Source organism: Chiloscyllium punctatum, chromosome 48, assembly GCF_047496795.1.
Source record: "Chiloscyllium punctatum isolate Juve2018m chromosome 48, sChiPun1.3, whole genome shotgun sequence".
Taxonomy (NCBI): Eukaryota; Metazoa; Chordata; class Chondrichthyes; order Orectolobiformes; family Hemiscylliidae; genus Chiloscyllium; species Chiloscyllium punctatum.
The window spans coordinates 57,903,820-57,922,400 of NC_092786.1; the positions used below are offsets into that span (position 1 = coordinate 57,903,820).

The window sequence follows — 18,581 nt, forward strand, 5'->3', positions numbered from 1 at the left end:
CGATTTTCCTGCACATCGAATGCTGCCTTTTCCAGCACCACTCCAATCCTGTCACACACTCTTTTGACTTTGAATTATATTGTCTTTCTTTCATTGTCACTGGGTCAAAATTCTGGAACTCCCTTCTGACCATCATTGTGTCTCCTTAACACTCGAAGGACGATAGCAGTTCAAGAAAGCAGCTCAGCACCACCTTCCCACAACAATTAGGGATAGGTAGTACATACTGGCCGAGTGAGTGACAACTAAATACCATGAACAGATGAAAAGAAATGATAAAGTGATGCCAATCTGCTCTCTCAGATGAATATAAAATATTCAGTGAGACTATTTTGAAGAGGAGCATTCTGGGTCAACATTTAATCTTCAATCAACATTAAATAGACTACCTGATCATTTTCATGTTGTTTTGCAGGAGCTTGCTGTGCTTAAATCAATTGGTGAATTTCCTACATTACAACAGTGGCTACATTTCAAAAACACTTGATTGGTTGTAAAGTTATTTGGGATGTCCTGAGGTTGTAATGCAAGTCTATCTTTCATTACCTGTTAATATGAGCAGAGCAAGAATGATTGCCTTCATCATTTTATTAATTACTCCCATAGCTCTTCAACTTGTAACTTGGGTCTCCTGCTGCTTCAGCTGTAGAAAGGTGATTTAATGAATACATTTATGAGGTTGATAAGACAAGATACAATCATTCGGTATCCTTTCAAATTTATTAAGAAACAGCCACAAAGTGCACCTAAATCTAAGCCATCATTTGGATGACATTTTCATAAATCTCTGTAATTAACAGAATTCCCTTAATGTGATATTGAGCTACCCAGGACGGGAGGCTGCAATTTGATCCCTATTCTATGCAAAGTTATGCAAAGAAGTGGTAATCGGCCACAGTGATAATTTCAACCTTGCAGGGAGTTAATAAGGGCAACATCCCCACTTTTCATCACTGTACAGTGACTCCCAGCAAAGTATGGTACCCAGTGTCTGAATGGTAAGTGGATCAGATTCAGTCATGATGGACTACAGAGGTGAATAGCCTTCATGATTTTTAGTCTAGACAAACACAAAGAACGGGTTCAGAGATAAAAATCTCAGTCCAAGTCATAGCTTCAGAGGAGAAAATTGAAAAACTACATTTCTATTCCATTATTAATCAACTGTATACCTGTTTCACTAGTTCAAAACAAAAACCTGCTCTACCACATGGACCCCCATCAGGTGGATGCAAGCTGCAAATGGGAATATTTCGAAGCACAGCAGGGGAGTTCTCCTTGGTGCCATATTCACAATATCTCTATATTTCCTATACTATAATAGAGACTGCATGTCAAAAGTACTTCACTGACTGTAAAGCATTTTGAGAAGTCCCAGGGTGATGAAAGGTGGCACATAAATGAAAATCTTATTTCTTGCTGTCATTTCTAGGACACAGTCACAACTCACAATGATGTTGCAAGGCATGATAATTCATCAAGAACATGCGCAGGATAAAGTGGTGACACATTCTTGATAACAGTGATCACTGCATAAATACACAAACTTCATACATGCATTAATATAACTTTTGCAGAGTGGCAAAAATGACAATGTTCTGGGCTAGATCAAATCTCTTTTGTTTCCTCTCTCAAGTCCATCCCACAGAGCAGCACCCAGAATTGCATACACTATTCTAGCTGCAGCTGACTCACTCTAATAAAGATTTAGCACAATTTCCTAACTTTTCAGTTTATGCTTTTGTTCCTCAGTCCAAGATCTCACATTATTAACTAACCGCTGTATTAGCCTACCCTTTCACCTGTAAAACTTTGTTTGCAAACACTTCACCTTTTTGTTTTTGTGCTGTATTTAAAATTATCAAATTCCTTTATCACTTTAAGACATTTCAATTAGATTGGATTAGACCTTCCAAATTCAATGATATACAAACCTAATCTACATAACCTGCCCTCATAATATAAACCTTTTAAGATATAATGTCATTCTGGTGAATCTGGGCAGATCAGGACTGAGGAGATTCAGACTACTGGAAAAACTACCTCCTTCAAATTACCTGTAGTGTTTTGAAGGATAATTAAGACATAATATCCTAATAAATACTCTTTGCAGATGTCCCGAATCTGCTATCTCCCATTCTGAGATTTTTATATGAATAAAAGACGTGGGAAAATTAGCTCAAACAATTCAAAATTGTACTTTATTACTCTAATTGCCCAGGAAGAACTACAAGAACTACTATGTTTATTCCTTCCTTAAAACATTTTAATTTGGTCAGATTAAAGCAAAACTCACCCAATAGTTCAGTGTGCTTCAGAAATTCAGAGTGAAACTGACGAATATTCCACAGAAGATGGTTCCGATTAAAGTTACTCCGGATTTGGTCCAGATTAGCATGTGGATGCTGAGCTAGTCTGGTACAGACTGTCCCCTTTTGCTTCCACCATCTATTTCCATTCACATTCTCAAACCCATTCAATGGGCACGGCACCATTGTCCAAAAATTATTTCTGTCAACATGTGATCCAAGATTAAGGATCAAGTCCTCCAGAAGGTGGAAAAACAAGCTCACCCCATTTAACATAAATGTAAAGTGGAAATTGGAAAAAGAAACAATTAATGACTTGACATCAAAGTAATTTTAGACATGGTGTAATTCTAACCTTAGCTAATTAAACCCAGGACTGAGCTGTAAAGATGCTTTGAATGGGCAAGGCAGTTACAAAACGCGACATGTGAATAATACATGGACTTGCTTTTGACCCCATTCTCAATAGTCTCTCTTCCAGGCTAATGGGAAGGATATCACATTAATCTGTAACCCAGTCAGTTTGCAAGATGATTAAAACATAAAAGGAGCCAAACATCATGTACGAGCCAAAATGTCCCACCCTTGTATTAAAAGGTGCAGTGCAGTCTAAATGAGAAGTAACATGAAGCATGCAATAATTACCTATAGTGTTTTGAGGGATGATTAAAGACATAATATCCCAATAAATACTCTGCAGATGTCCCGAATCTGCTATCTCCCATTCAAAGGCTCTACGTAATTCTCATTTAAATGTCATTCATTGTCTGTGTGAACTTAAATATAAATGTATAGATGGCTGTATTTTATATCGCTTATGTATTCTACTGGCTTTCGTAAGCACCATTAGGCTGTGGGCAACAAGTGAAAATGCTGGAGGAAAATGGTCTGGGGCGGCAGAGGGAAGTAACAAACATTTACAGGAATGTCATTGGACATAACAGGTCAAGCTCTTTCCATTAAGCACTGGCTGAATCACACCTAGAGTATTATGATGAATTCACACTTTCTTTTGAGACGTGGAGACATGGGGTGAGAACAAAGTTTCATTAGAACAAGATCCAAATTGGGAGGTTGTATTTCCATGGGTTTATTAATAAAGGAATAGAGTATTAAAGCAAGGGCATTGCACCAAACCTTTGTTTAAAATAAACAGGTTAAGCAAAGCTGGAGGCATTTTAAGAAGTACGTCCAAGTCTTCAAGAGGGAGCAGAGATTTACTGTCACATTATGGGTGAGGGGCTTCAGTTATGCGAGATACAGGAGCAGTTGACATTGTTCTCCTTAGATCAAGGTGATTAAGAGGATATCTCAGAGGTTTTAAAAATAATGAATGGTTTTGATAAAGTTAAGGAAAATCTGTTTCAATTAGAAAGACCAAAGGACAGAGATTTTTGTGTTTTTTTGCAAAAGAAATAGAGGTGACACCAAGAACCCTTTTTTAACCCAGTGAGTTGAGATCTGAAATGCAATACCCAAAAGGCTGGAGGAAGCAGCTTTAATAGTAACATTCAAAAAGAGTTATATAATTATTTAAAAAAGGAGAAAATGTACAGGAACTAGGGAAAAGAGAAACGCAATATTTTGAATAGATACTTCAGTCAGTCAGAAAGGATGAAGTGTCCTGACCCAAAACGTCGACCGTTCTGTGTCTCCAATGCTGCCTGATATGCTGTGCCTTTCCACCTCCGCACTTAATGGGGAGGAAAGGACACAATAGCCGACTTTAATTCTGTATTTCTATCTGTTTCACAAGATAAGCATTTTACTGTAAATAACTTTGGAAATTAAACTGACTCAATAATATAAATTACTACAAATCTTGCTTATAGTGTACATTGATAATCACTATAAAAACATTTCTGATGCAAATTACAATTTTAAGTGTTAACATTGACCTGCTATGACCTTCACCAGCTGGTGCTGAATAAACTTTCCCATGAAAATTGCACAAATTATTTTCTTTAAAAGAGAAATCATTTTTCCCAGAGCATCTAAAATTGCCATGATCTAAGTAAGTTTAGGCAACAAAAATTCAAGAGAAATATGCTCATCCACTGAGTTGTCATTTGTAATTTCTAGTATCTTAACATTCTGTGAATTATGACAAAATGATTAAAAATTTGAATGACCCAGACCTTCATTTATCTTAATTGCCCAGAGCTCTCTGAAAGCAAGTTATCAGACGACAAAAGAGACAGAGGCACTGCTTAAAACATTAAACAATGATTTCTTATATTTGACATGTAATTCAATGAGCTGGAAGGAGAGTTGAGAAATTGGGTTATTAAAGTGATGATTTTGGAAAAAAAAAGAATTTTTGTTGTAACTTTCCATACCCTATCAGTGAGCTGCTGGTGTCTCAAGTAGGGCAGTCACAACCTGGAACAGGTAGAAACAAGCCTTTCAGAGGTAACAAACCCCAAGGCCTGGCTGAGGGCATGACACAAACCTAACACTGCAGCAACTGTACTGGAGGAGACTTAACCAGGACTTTTATTCCAAATTGCTAACTGGTGACACTCCTGCTTGTCCAGGAATTTTCTGACCAAATGGAATCCTCTGTCAGAAGGTGAAAATTGTTAAGTGAGCAGATGTGAACAGATTTGTCAACGAGGACATGAAAATGAATGGCCATTATTTCCAGCACCTTTCACTAGGGCCAGGACAAAAGCACCTAACAGCAAATGAAATACTTTTGTAGTCACTGTTTGAAAGATAGAAAATAGGGCAGTAGATTTGCACCCAACAAATCCCTATTAATAATCAGATAATAGTTCTTAGTGACGTTGATTGAGGGAAACACTTTGGCGAGGTGATCACAGGGGCTTCCCTTACTCCTCTTCTAACAGGGCTTTAATGTGTGTGGCTGCCTGAGAAGGCAGAAGAAATCTCAATTTAATATTTCATGTAAATAACTGCACCTCTAACCATGTAGCGATCTTCCAATGATCTGTTGGGATGGTTATCCTAGGCTTCCTCAAATTTCCAGAATGCAATGTGAATCACAACCTTTAGAGGTCAGGGAGCTACTAACCGAGCTATGGCTGACCACGTATATGGAACTGTACACACAAGATTTATTGAATGAGAGAAAGTTGGAGGTGCAGTATGCTGGATTCTAATATTGCTCCCTGGACTCCATGCACAAGCTTCAGGAGGATGGTTATGCTACCCCTTACCTTAAATCTATGCTCCCTTGTCACTGATCCCACCACCACCACCACCACCACCAGAAAGGAGCAAATTACTACAGATGCTGGTATCTGTGCCGAAAACAAAAAAAAACTGGACATCACAGCAGGTCAGGCAGCACCTGCTGAGACAGAGTAAGCTAATGTTATGAGTCTGGATGATTCTTAATCAGAGCTTTGATGAAGAGTCATCTAGTCTTGAAATGTTAGCTTGCTGTCTCTCCACAGATGCTGCCTGACCTTCTGTGATTTCCAGCATTTTTTTTGTTTTCATCACCAACAGAAAGGATTCCTTCCTGTCTACCCTATCATGTCACTCATAATTTGATACTGCTCAGTCATGTTGCCCTTCAACCTCCAATGCACCAAAGAAAACAACCACAGTCTATCCAAATATTCTTCATAACAAACTCTCCAGTCAAGGAAACATTTTGATAAATCTCCCTCACACCGTTTCCAATGCAATCACACCTCTCTTGTAATGCGTTGCTTTGAGATTTAAAACATTTCTGCACAGCAGTCATTGAGGATAAAAGTTCAGGAAATAGAGGCAGTAATCAGTGAAGGTAATCAAGATTCCAGGTTTGATTGAAGTTTTCTGCTCAGTGACTTGATCTCAGATGGATAGCAGTTAGATACCAAGGGAGAGAGGGAAAGAGACAAAAAAAATCAATTGAAAACAAAACTCATACTAGCATTTCCATAGAAAACAGCGGAGAATGGGATCACAGCCAGGATATTCCCATTAACAAGATTTTATTTGACCAGCTGTATTCCTTAAAATTAACCTTTAATCAGGGATACATTGAGAAAAATTAAACCATTAACAAAGAATTAAGATTTTGCGCGACACATAGGAGTCAGTATTCTTCACTGTGATAACTTTTGTGAAGAGCTGAGAACGTGTTTACAAGGTGCCTTGTACATCTCTCAAATGCTGGACAACAAGAAAAATAACATCATCACCAATAATACTTTCAGACAGGTTTGAAAGGTCTCATGGACTTTTACATTACAATGGCTTTTCTTGTGACAATACAACTATAGTATTTGTGACATGGACAAATCATGGTGCAACATCTTCAGAGATTCCCTACAGTGCAGAGAGAAACCATTTGGCCCATCGAGTCCACATCAACCCTCTGAAGAGCATCTCACGCAGACCTAAACCCAACCACCGACATTATCCCCATGACCCATTTCCCATGGCTAACCCACCTAGCCTGCACATCCTTGGACAGTACGGACAACTAACTAAGATCATTCCACCTAACCTGCACATCTTTGGATGAAGGAACACAAGTGAACAGAAAAACACAGTTACCAAAATCCCAATAGCAAACCACATAAAATTTGAGTTCCACACTGTAGTGTGCTAGGTCCAAACATTTTCAGCTGCTTCAATAACTAACCCTCCATTGCAGGGTCAGAAGTAGGAATGTTCTGCAAAGATTGCATAATGTTCAGCATCCCTTATGACTCCTCAGCACTGAAGTAGTGAATGGCCAAATGCAGAAAGACTGAACAACATCCAGGCTTGAACTGACAAGTGTCAAATAACATTCACGCCAGACATGTGCCAGGCAATGACAATCTCCAATAGCAGACAAATCTATCCATAGCCCCTTGACCTTCAACTGCATTACATCACTGATTCGCCTGATATTAGCATCAAGAAGGTTACTATTGACCAGACACTGAACTGGATGAGCCATAACAATGCAGTGGCTATAAGAGCAGGGCAGAGGTTATGAATAATGCAAGTAACTTACCTCCTGACTCCTCAGAGCCTGTCCACCATCTACAAGACACAGGTCAGGAGTGTGATGGAATAATCTCCATTGCCTGGAGTGTGATGGAATAATCTCCATTGCCTGGATGAGTGCAGTTCCAACAATACTCAAGCAGTTTGACACCATCCAGGACAAAGCAGCCCACTTGATTGGCAGCACATCCACTCCCTTCACCATTGACACTCAGCAGCAGTTGTGTAGACCATCTACAAGGTGCATTGCAAAAATTCACCAGAGCTGCTCAGGCACTGTTGCAGGGTCAAATTCTTAGAACCCCTTCCCTTAAGGGATTGTGGCTCTATCTATGGCATATGGACTGCATCAGGTCAAGGTAGCAACTTACCATCACCTTCTAGAGGCAATTAGGGATGGGCAATAAATGCTGGCCCAACCATTGATGCCCAGATTCCGAGTGATTAAAAATATTACTTATTCGAAGCTTTTAATTGTACTTAGTTCCTAGCTCCTCTAAATATCATGAACTGAAAGTAAAAAATCCATGCATTTTTAGAGAGTATTTAACAATATCAGGATGTCACTTTTTTCTGCAAGTGTAGTCACTATTGTTATCTAGGAAATACTGTACAGGAGTTAACTTGTGCACTGCAAGGACACACACAAATTGCAATGACTTGATAATGAAGTTATCTGTTTAGTGCTTTTGGCTGAAGAATCATGAACTCATTTGAGTTGATGGGATAAGCTGTGGTTTAAGATCCCATCCAAAAGACAGCAGCACTCTAACATGGGAGGAATGCTTCCCTGTATTTTCATTGCAAGTGTCAGCCTAGATATAGTGCTCAAAATTCTTCACTGGGACTTGAACACAGAAACTTCTGACTTAGAGGTGATTTGGCTACCCACTGAGCAAAGGCTCTTCAAATTAGAGGTTAACAAAATGCCAAAATGGGGAAGGCAACGAGAATAAAGGCACAGTGAGAGAGAAAGGAGTATTTCATTAAAAAAAAATTTATTGATTGTATATACTTTCCAATAGTAACAAAAGCAAACATTGTTTATCATGGACTTTATCCATTACTCCTTGGAGACAGCATTGTTCGTAAAGCTCAGGTTTGCCTATGGTTATCCACCCCTTGTTGGGTAAAATTGCAGAATCCACATCGATGCAAAGTACAATTTCTTGAAAGGATGAAATTGAGTTATTTTTCTTAAATCCAGATTTTATATTCAACCTCGTCAGTTTTACATTCTCAAATTACTGCCAAATATTCCACTAGGAATAACCAGCATAAAGTATACTAATGGCACCAAAGTCGTCTGGAGATCCTAGCAAGACGTAAATGGTGTGGAAAGCTAAAGAGTTTTAAAATTAATTAGATGCTAAATTATAAAGATGGATTGAAGAAATGGAGCAGTAAATAATTCTTAAAAGTAGCTAAAGCAAAGCATTAGAAGAGGCAAATAAAAGGTAAAGATTCTTAAACATTCTCACTAATCCTAGCATGACAAAGATAGAAAGCATAATCTGAAGGTTTTGACGAGGGAACTTCTTTTAAGCCTCACTGACATTTTTCTCACCATCCCTCAAGATGTTAACTCTGATGAACTACAGTCCATAGGACACTGCCTCAGTAAATATTAAGGAGAGCCTGCAGGTCATCCAGCTATGGCCAGAACCACCAATGCCTATCTTACTGTCACCAGACAAGTATTACTTGCTATTAGAGCAGAAAGCCAAAACAATTTTCCTCTTTCTAATTAAAGGCACCCCGCTCTGCTGCTAGCTGAATAAATGACTGCTTATTCTGGATAAATATTTTGATCACTGACTAATCACCAAAATCTCTGAGGAATTAGGTCATTCCCTCTTAAGTGTACAAACTTTCTAACAGCTTGGAAGAGAATGCAACAACAATTGAAGAGCAGGGGAAACCCTTGGAAATTTGTATTAGCCATCCATAGCATGGATTTAGTTCAAGAAACATAAATATTTTATTTTAGATGAGTTTGGTAGAAGAATAAATACATTGGTCATCCCTGATAATTCAATTCCAGACATAATTAGTCTTCACCTTCAACAGACTAAGTCAAATTTCTATGATAAAGTGTTTCACTTTGTACACTGGCCTGTGATCAGTATTCAAAAACTAACAAAGCAGCAAACACACTTCCTTTAACCAGCTCCAAGCATGAAAATGGTGGTCATGGTGCTTTTACATGAAGCCTGCACTAAATCCTCAATGACTTAAACATAAACCAACTCAAATATAAACCAAGTAAAGGTCAGGTTTTAGAAATATTCTAACAAACATCCAACACAAGGATGAACACAAGTGCTACTTCTGTCTGGTGCCCCTTTTTTCCTGGTAGAGCCTTGGCAATAGTTGAACAAATTAGGGCACCCAAATGTTCACTTACATTCAATTCCAGTCTATGTTATGCATAATAGAGAATTTTGAGTGATTATGACCCCTCCCATGATGACTGGATGATAATACAAAACTGAGGCCACGTGCAGCATCACCACAGCTAAAGATCAGCTAAAATGATGTAAAATAGAGAGATTAAACTGTTGGATTTCTAAGTCCCAATCTATCTAGTTCAGCTACACATTGAATCAAGAGTTATGATCAACAAGAGAGAGTTGTGGGGGCAGGCAGGTAAGTGGAGATAAGGCCACAATCAGATCAGCCGTGATCTTACTGAAGGGCAGAGCAGGCTCAGGAGGCCAAATAGCCTACTACTGCTATTTCTTACACTTCTGTAAAGCATGCTTCACCACAAAAGAAGCAGTCTTTATAATGGAGTCCAGATGCATTCAGAGTGACCACCACACAACTAAATAGCAGAATTTCCTATAAGGCAAAGTGAGGGGAGTAAAGAGGATATAAATTTCCTATTGTTTCTCTCCACTACCATCCCTCGCCCAAAAAAAGAGGTAAGTTATTAACTCATGTTGACTTTTTGCCCTAACTCTAAAGAAGAAAATCTAAATTAAATTTCATCCATTTGCTGCCTGCATAATGCATTCAAGGCAAAACACAAAATTAGAGCGTGAAATGTTTTGTCATAAGGAGTAGTTGAGGCAGAAACCATTGCAGCTTTTGAAGTAACATTAGACTATTTAAAGCAGAGCAAGAGCAAGAGACAGGGATAAAAGGACTGAGCAGAGGCCATGGAATCATGTTTGGGTTACTCTGGTGCAAGTTTGTAAAACTTCAAAACGTTTGTAACATTTGTAAAAGTAATGTTCTGTACATTTTTATTTCAATAAAGACAAAATGACAAACAGCATAAAGAAAGATGCCCAGATGCCCTAAAGGTATTTAAATACATCTCAAAGGTTATCATTAAAGTGAATCTGTAGTAAATAGATTCCTGCAAGCAAAATACCTTTCTTTAAATACAAAATCAGTATTTCTCAGAAATGCAAACGCTTTTCAAATTATTTTCTGCAGAAAAACCTGCCATGATTAAAATATTTTAATGAAGGATAAAAGGGTTTTCTTCCTCCCGACAAAAACAGGCTTAGTTCTACATGCTAGATTTTAACATTTCAGTGTCACAATGTGCTAACTACATACACAATAGATAATAGTAAGAAAAACGCTCAACCTGATGAAAAGTTAAAATCTTCATTAATACACTGAAAAAGTAGACATAACTCATGCCTTTTGTAAAATCAAAAATACAAAAATTAAACCGCTTTCTTTAAAAAGATTTTTCCTTATTTTAAGGATATTTTTAAATGAAGCTGCATGTAGTTTTGTACAAGAAGGTTTTGTACAGGTAAACTGGTAATATACATAAAAAGATTTAACTGGCATCCTCCTCATTCATGTGCTGCTCACCTTTTCTTTGCGACCACATACCTCGTCCTGAACAATCTTCTAGAATTTTAAACCAAAGAAAATGCATCTAGCTTTTCTCCACAAAAAAGTGCCGCTTTCTCCAACTCCTGTTAGGAAATGAATCATCCATGGTGATGCTTGTGGCATATCGATGCAGTCTAGAGGCAATTCATGCTATGTTCCTGCGAGAAAACGATTCTGTGGAAAAAGTAAGCCAGCAAATGGACCAGCAAATAGGGCAAAACATTTTTACAGGGGCCAGACACCTACGACCCACAACCAGTACCCTCTTTTTGGATTGTACGTTGTTGGACAAAGTTGGGGAGGGGGGTGTTAGAGAAACAGGGAGAAGGAACAACAGCCACAACAGACCCACATGTTTGGTTAACACATTGTTATGCTCCCGATGTGCCTGCCACCACTGATCTTGCTACCAACATGCTTCTTTGAAGCATTTTAAAAAGTGGTTTAGATGTTGAATTGTGACAGTAGACCAGAGATTGAGAGGATCCTGAGCCTATTTGATTTAGTTGTAATTTCTTCCCCATTTAGATCCTCTCACCCCCTAATTCCACTAACAGCTCCACAAAAAACTGAAGGATAAGTTACAGTCAGGCAGAGATTGTGCAGTTTATGAATTTCAAAGAGACTAAAATTTGATTTCTATACTAGTACTTCAGTATCAGTCTCTCCTGTCCTTTGTGCCCACACCTTAAAAGGTTATAGCTGCTGTTGGTGAATGCTCCTGTTCTTCAATATAAATAAACTTGTATGTTACGCCTCCAATTTAATTTTGACTAATCTATAGATTCTTTATTTTAACAAATATACATTACTTCACAGGCAGACAAAGTAGGAAGGTGATGGATCAATTTAGAAAAGATTCTCTCTTTTGTTTTAGAGGGCGGTGATAAGGGATCTGCAATACATTATTGTTAAAAGGAATGCTTTTATGACTCAGATTTATTTTATATACTAGGAAAAACATAAAAGCTTAAAACCTGAACCATAAATTTGTTTTTGTATTTAATATACTGGCCATCCCTGTTGAAATGAGATCTACATTTTAAAAAGCAGGTGCAGACCTACTTTAAAAAGCACCACACAGAGGGAAAATAGAGTCAACTTTCTCCTCTTATGTAAACCTGTGACAATACAGGTTAAACAAAATGCTGGTGGCAGAAACAGAAGTACTTTTACAAAGTGTTGATTTTTGTGTCACAAAGAAAAGCGCCAACCATTTATAGCTGATACAGTCAGAAAGTCTCATTAACATGTATTGCAACAGACCACAGCATTTCATACTTGTTATCCAGCAGTCTTCAGGAGCACACCAACTGGGACAAGTGAACAGCTACTGCATACTATATATGTGCTATCTAAATCTGCGTTTTGGATTTTTGACTGCATATACAGTTTCCTTTTTTGTTTTTAAAAAACCCTGCATTATCCTCTCCTGTTCAGACCCACCTAAAACTTCAAGACTGAGTTCACTCTCTGCAACCCCTTAGTTAATTGTGGGCGCCCAAGACAAGAAAAGCAAGACGAGGTACAAAAATGCAAATTTCAACAGCAATGGCAATGTCTTGTAGTTCAAAGGGTCCTGCTTTTGTCTTCTTAGCCCCCTTCATTGATAGTGTTGACAATATGTTCTTAATCTGGAGGGAGTAAATCGTGCAGACGAAATTTCTCTCTGATATGAGGTCGAACATCTTCATTCTGAGAACAGTAAATTAAAGGAAAAATAGGTCAATTTGAAATTTGGTCCTGATCACAGTACACCTGCTTCACTGCCAAGGAGTGAAATTGATCAAGTAATTAAACCTAGTTGCCGTGTGGTGGCGATGAGGTCAAAGAAACTTTCCTTGAAGTATCTTGGAGGCACTGTTGCTCTTGGTTTGGGCAGCAAATGGAGCATAATTTAGCAATATCCACAGAACTCGAGACGTCCAATGGTTAAAAACTTCCTGTTTATGCTACATAGCTTATATAGGTATTCATGACCTGAGCAAATGTCAAATGGCAAACAACAGAGTATGTGAAGAGTACTTATTTCTGCTGGTTTTTGTTTGATCTCTGTTTGAATTCTGAGGTTCCAGCAGAACTATTTGGCCAATGAGAACAGAATAAGTCCATACCTGAAATCAGACATTCCATTTGCATTTCCTGTAGGGGTCACCAGACAGAAACTGGGACCAGATATTAGATTAGATTAGATTACTTACAGTGTGGAAACAGGCCCTTCGGCCCAACAAGTCCACACTGACCCGCCGAAGCACAACCCACCCAGGCCCATCCCCCTACATTTATCCCTGACCCTAACACTATGGGCAATTTAGCATGGCCAATTCACCTAACCTGCACATTTTTGGACTATGGGAGGAAACCGGAGCACCTGGAGAAAACCCAAGCAGACACAGGAAGAATGTGCAAACTCCACACACTCAGTTGCCTGAGGCAGGAAGTGAACCCGGTTCTCTGGCGCTGTGAGGCAGCAGTGCTAACCACTGTGCTGCCGTGCCGCCCACCAAACATTCACAGAATCCCTACACTGTGGAGGCAGGGTATTCAGCCCAATAAGTCCACACCAACCCTCTGATGTTAGGCAATTTTCCTAACTTTCGAAGGCATTAGGACCAACAGTATCACTCAGTTCTTATATAGTTTATATCAGCCAACTCACAAACACTAATCATCAAATAGTGGATATTGCTTTGATAGGGAGGGTTGAATTTAAAACAAACTGACATAATAGCAATCTTCATAACTTACCAGTTCTACAAGTTTCTCTAAAAAGGGGATCAATTTCAAAAGCTCTGTGTCATTCTTATCCATGAACCAGCTCTCAATTGGAATTCCATTGGACAGCTGGGAGCAAAGGAATGAAAGAACATTTTACTATGGCTCTAATAGGTTCATTATATTCCACTGACTACAGCAGAAACTGCAATACAACAGCTCCCAATTTTTACATCAATTATACCTCCAACGAGATCAGCCAAACTCTTCACTCATAATGAGGTCAACATTAAAAATGGACAAGTAAAAAATCATAACAGCACTTTCATATACATGAACCCATTTCATACTCTCCGAATACCTCAATTTAAGGCTTTTTTCAAATTTTTTGTCGAGACATTACCATTTGCAATGTGGAATACAGCCATGTGCATGCTGATGCTAAAGAGAAGATTCTCCCCTTACTCCCACACAGCTCCACAAAAGAAAATTGTTTTCATAAAATACTTGGAGAATATAATCAGACTATTAGCTCCAACATGAGCACATCATTGTTTATGTTCCACAAATGCCTCCTCGCACCCCCTGTTCAGGTAATCCCATCAGAATATCCTTGGTTTCCTTTCTCCTCAAGTTTTTAAATCAATCCTCCCCTTAATATGCTGGTCATTATGCCTAATTCTGGTGCAGGTATGTTCCACATTTTATCCACTCTCTGGGTAAACAGATTTCTTTCTGGTTTTTGTGTTTTACCGACCAGTGGCCATCTTATATTTATGGCCACTAGTTCCAGTCTCATTTGCAAGTGACGACATCTGTTCTACATCTATCCCACCAAATCACTTCATAATGTTACAGAGATCCATCAAGTCACTACTCAGTCATCTTAATACTGATATTTAGATGTTAGCCATGAGACTGTATGCCTTTCTGCAGCATTGGTAGTCTGTGATAAAGTTTTTTTTCATATTTGTGGTTTGTTAAAGCAGCACACTTTACTTTGCATGACACACTTCAAATAGTCCACACACTCATCTAAACTGGTGAAATTAGAACAACATAAATTAATAGAAGGGAAAAATGCCCAAAAATATTTTTGAAATACTAAAATAAAATGAAACACATTATGCAATCCACAAATAAATGTTGCAAAGGTTACATTTTGAGTTCACGTATTCAGGGTAAAAAACAAACTTTGTGCAAAGGATGATTTTTCCTTTTTCTTATGCTCCCCTTAGTTAAATGCCTTTTGCATCCAAAAGATTGACGAATATAATTACTTGCAGGTCAGATCCAACTTTAGCTAGCTGTCAGCTGTGTAACAGCAGTTTAGTGTAACTTCTTGAATGTACCTCATTTGGAAAGCCTATTCTCCTCACAGAAGCCTGGCTGGAATCAGAAACCTGTGCCACTAAGAAACTTAAGTTGTCAGATAAAAACCTGCAAATGTTATAGAGGAGAAACAGGACTATCACCTGAGAGACAAGAGTTGCACCACTTGCCATTTGCAATCTCAGATAGGCACATAAGTTACTCATCCTGACATTAAATCACATTGATACTATTCCAATGAAGCAAGCAAGCAAAATATCCAGAACAAAAGAGAGTGTGCGCTCTAGGCGTATGAATCTCGTCAATGTTCAATAATTCTTGGACTGACCTGGTATGCAAAAGCTTGTGGAGAGTTGTCAATAATGATTGTTTTTGAAAGGTCTCTTCCAAGAATATTCAAATCCTTTATGTAGTTTCCCTGCACACACACACAATGCTCACGGAACAGCCTGTGCCTAGGTGACAAAAGATATTGAACATTAAAGGTAATAACGAATTTAAACTAGAGCGAAGATTAGGAGGATGATACATTCAAAGAAAAAACATGTTTAAATTCACAGGTTTTAAAGACACAAAAGTAATCATCTCAGCATGTGTCCCCTCTGGCAAGTTCAATGACAGTGACCTGATTACACATCTGGATTATGTGTTGGTCAAACTGCAGATAGTAACAAGAAAAGTTTTAAAATTTTTCAAAAACATTTTCCACACCATATTGGTATCTCATTGACCTCTGGACACTCAATGAAAACAGGATTGAATGTGTTCGCAAGATAGCCTGTCACAAATAAACAAATTTTATTTTTTATTCACTAATGAACTGTGTGTATCGCTGGCTGGCCAGCATTTATTACCCATCCCTACCTAGTTGCCTTTCAGAAGGTGAGCTGCCATCTCAAACCACTGCAGTCCATTTGCTGCAGGTTGACTCACAATGCCATTAGGGAAGAAATTCAGGATGATGACCCAATGACAGTGAAGGAAAAGCAATATATTTTCCATAGAGGATGGTGAGTGGCTTGGAGGGGAGCTTGTGGTGGTGGCACCATCTATTTGCTGCCTTTGTCCATCTAAATAGAAGAGGCTGTACGTTTGGAAGATGCTATCCAAGGATCTTTGGTGAATGTTTGCAATGCATCTTGTAGATAGTACACATGGCTGCTACTGAGCAACATTGGATGCATGTGATGTGTTTCCAATCAAGCAGGCTGCTTTGTCCTGGATGGTGCCATGCTTCTAGAGTGTGGTTGGAGCTGCACGCATCCAGGGAAGTTGGGAGTATTCCTTCACATTGTTGACTTATCTTGAAGATGATGGACAGACTTTGGGGAGTCAGGAAGAGAGTTACTCGCCACCGGAGAAGATAATGGCAAAAACAGCCCTATTGATAATGCAAAGTCCTCCTTACTAACATCGGGGGGGGGGGGGGTCATAGTGTCAAAACTGGGAGAGCTATCTCACAGACTAGTCAAGCAACACTGATAATGTATGTAAAATTTGATTTTGTGAGTGTGACTATGTCCCAGACACCACATAATCATTCCTGGATATGTCCTGTTCCATGAATCTAGTAAACTTTCTGGTCAATGATAACCACCAAGATGTTAATAGTGGGGGGGGGTCAGTAAGGGTTTATCAAGGGGCAGTGATTAGATTGTCTCTTATTGGAGATGATCATTTCCTGGCATGTGTGTGGCACAAATGTTACTTACCATGTTAGCCCAAGCCTGGATACTGTCCAGATCTTATTGCATTTGATCATGGACTGTTTCAATATCTGAGGTGTGGCGATGTGAGGTGAGGTGTGCTGAACATTGTGTAATCATTGGTAAACATCCCTATTTCTGAGCTTGATGATGGAGGGAAGTGCACTGATGAAGCAGCTGAAGATGGGTGGGCCGAGAACACTACCCTGAGGAACTTGTACAGAGATGTTATGGAACTAAGATGACTAATCTCCAACAATCACAACCATTTTCCTATGTGTCAGATATGACTCCAAACTCGTGGGAGAATTTGCTCACAATACCCATTGATTCCAGTTCTGCCAGGACTCCATAATGCCATATTTGATCAAACGAGGCTTGATGTCAAGTGCTGTCACTCTCACCACACCTCTGGAATTCGGTTCTTTTCTCAGTGTTTTAACCAAGGCTGTAATTTCCACAAACGAATAAACAAACAAATCTAGCATGTCCAACTGTTGATAGATATTACATGGAGTGACTTATATCGGCTAAAGTCTCTGAGTGCTGGGGACCACTGAAGGAGGTCAAGGTGGATCATCCACTTGGCACTTCTGGCTAATGATTGCTGCGAATGCTTCAGCCTTATCTTTTGTACATGTGTTGGACTCTTACATCATTAATGATAGGGATATTTGCAGTGGCTCCTCCTCCACAGAGTTGCTTAATTGTCCACCACTGAATGTGGCAGGACTGCCAAGTTTTGAGCTGATCCACTGGCTGTGGAATCGCTTAGCTCTGTCCATCACTTGCTGCTTATGCTGCTTGGCATGCATTAAATCCTGCTTGATAGTTTCACCAGATGGATCCCTCGTTTTTAGTATGCCTTGTGCTGCTCCTGGCACGCCCTCCTGCACTCTCCATTGACCCAGGGTCGACCCCCTAGTTTGATAATAATGATTGAGTGGGGGATATTCCAGGGCATGAGGTTGCAGATTGTGTTGGGATACAATTCTGCAGTTGGTGGCCCACAGCATCTCAGGGATGCCTATTCTTGAGATGCTAGATCTGTTCGAAGTTTGTCCCATTTAGCAAGGTGATAGTGTCACACAACACAATGGAAGGTATTCACAATGTGAAGGCAGGACTTTGTTTTTAAAGGACTGTGAAATGGTCACTCTTCCCAATACTATCACAGATAAATGTTTCTACAGCTGGTAGATTGGTAAGGACGAGGTTGAGTATGGATTTCCTTATTCTTGGTTCCCCCATCATCTGCCACAGACTCAGTCCAGCAGCTATGTCTACCCAGCTCAATCAGAAGTGCTGCTACTGAGCCACTCTTGGTAATGGACATTGAAATCACCCACCCACTGCTTCCTCCAAGTGTTGTTCAACATGGGGGAGTACTGATTCATCAGCTGAGTCATATGGCACGGAAACAGACTCTTCAGTCCGACTTGTCCATGTTGACCAAGTTTCCCAGACTAAACTAGTCCCATTTGGCCCAAATCCCTCTAAAACCTTCCTATTCATGTACCCTTCCAAATCTCTTTGAAATGTTGTAACTGTACCTGTATCTCCACTTCCTCTGGCAGTTACTCCCGATGCAAACCATCCTCTGTGGAAAAAGTTGCCCCCTCTGGTCCCTTTGAAATCTTTCTCCTCTTACCTTAAAAATATGCCTTCTAGCATTGAACTCCCTTACCTGGGGAAG

The 18,581-nt window shown here is 39.2% G+C and overlaps 1 protein-coding gene across 6 annotated transcripts in view; it reads right to left on the reverse strand.

The window, feature by feature from the left end:
* Positions 1-8,247: 8,247 nt before the first annotated feature.
* The window catches only part of LOC140469081 (CTD small phosphatase-like protein 2), a 92,700-nt gene continuing 82,366 nt past the window's right edge, over positions 8,248-18,581 (reverse strand). For all 6 annotated transcript variants that reach the window (XM_072565338.1, XM_072565341.1, XM_072565342.1 and 3 more), the window contains 3 exons: positions 15,508-15,634; positions 13,881-13,976; positions 8,248-12,827 (listed from right to left, as the gene is read on the reverse strand). In XM_072565338.1, the coding sequence (XP_072421439.1) occupies positions 12,762-12,827; positions 13,881-13,976; positions 15,508-15,634 (289 nt within the window). In that variant the 3' untranslated portion in view covers positions 8,248-12,761. The remainder of the gene's footprint in view (positions 12,828-13,880; positions 13,977-15,507; positions 15,635-18,581) is intronic.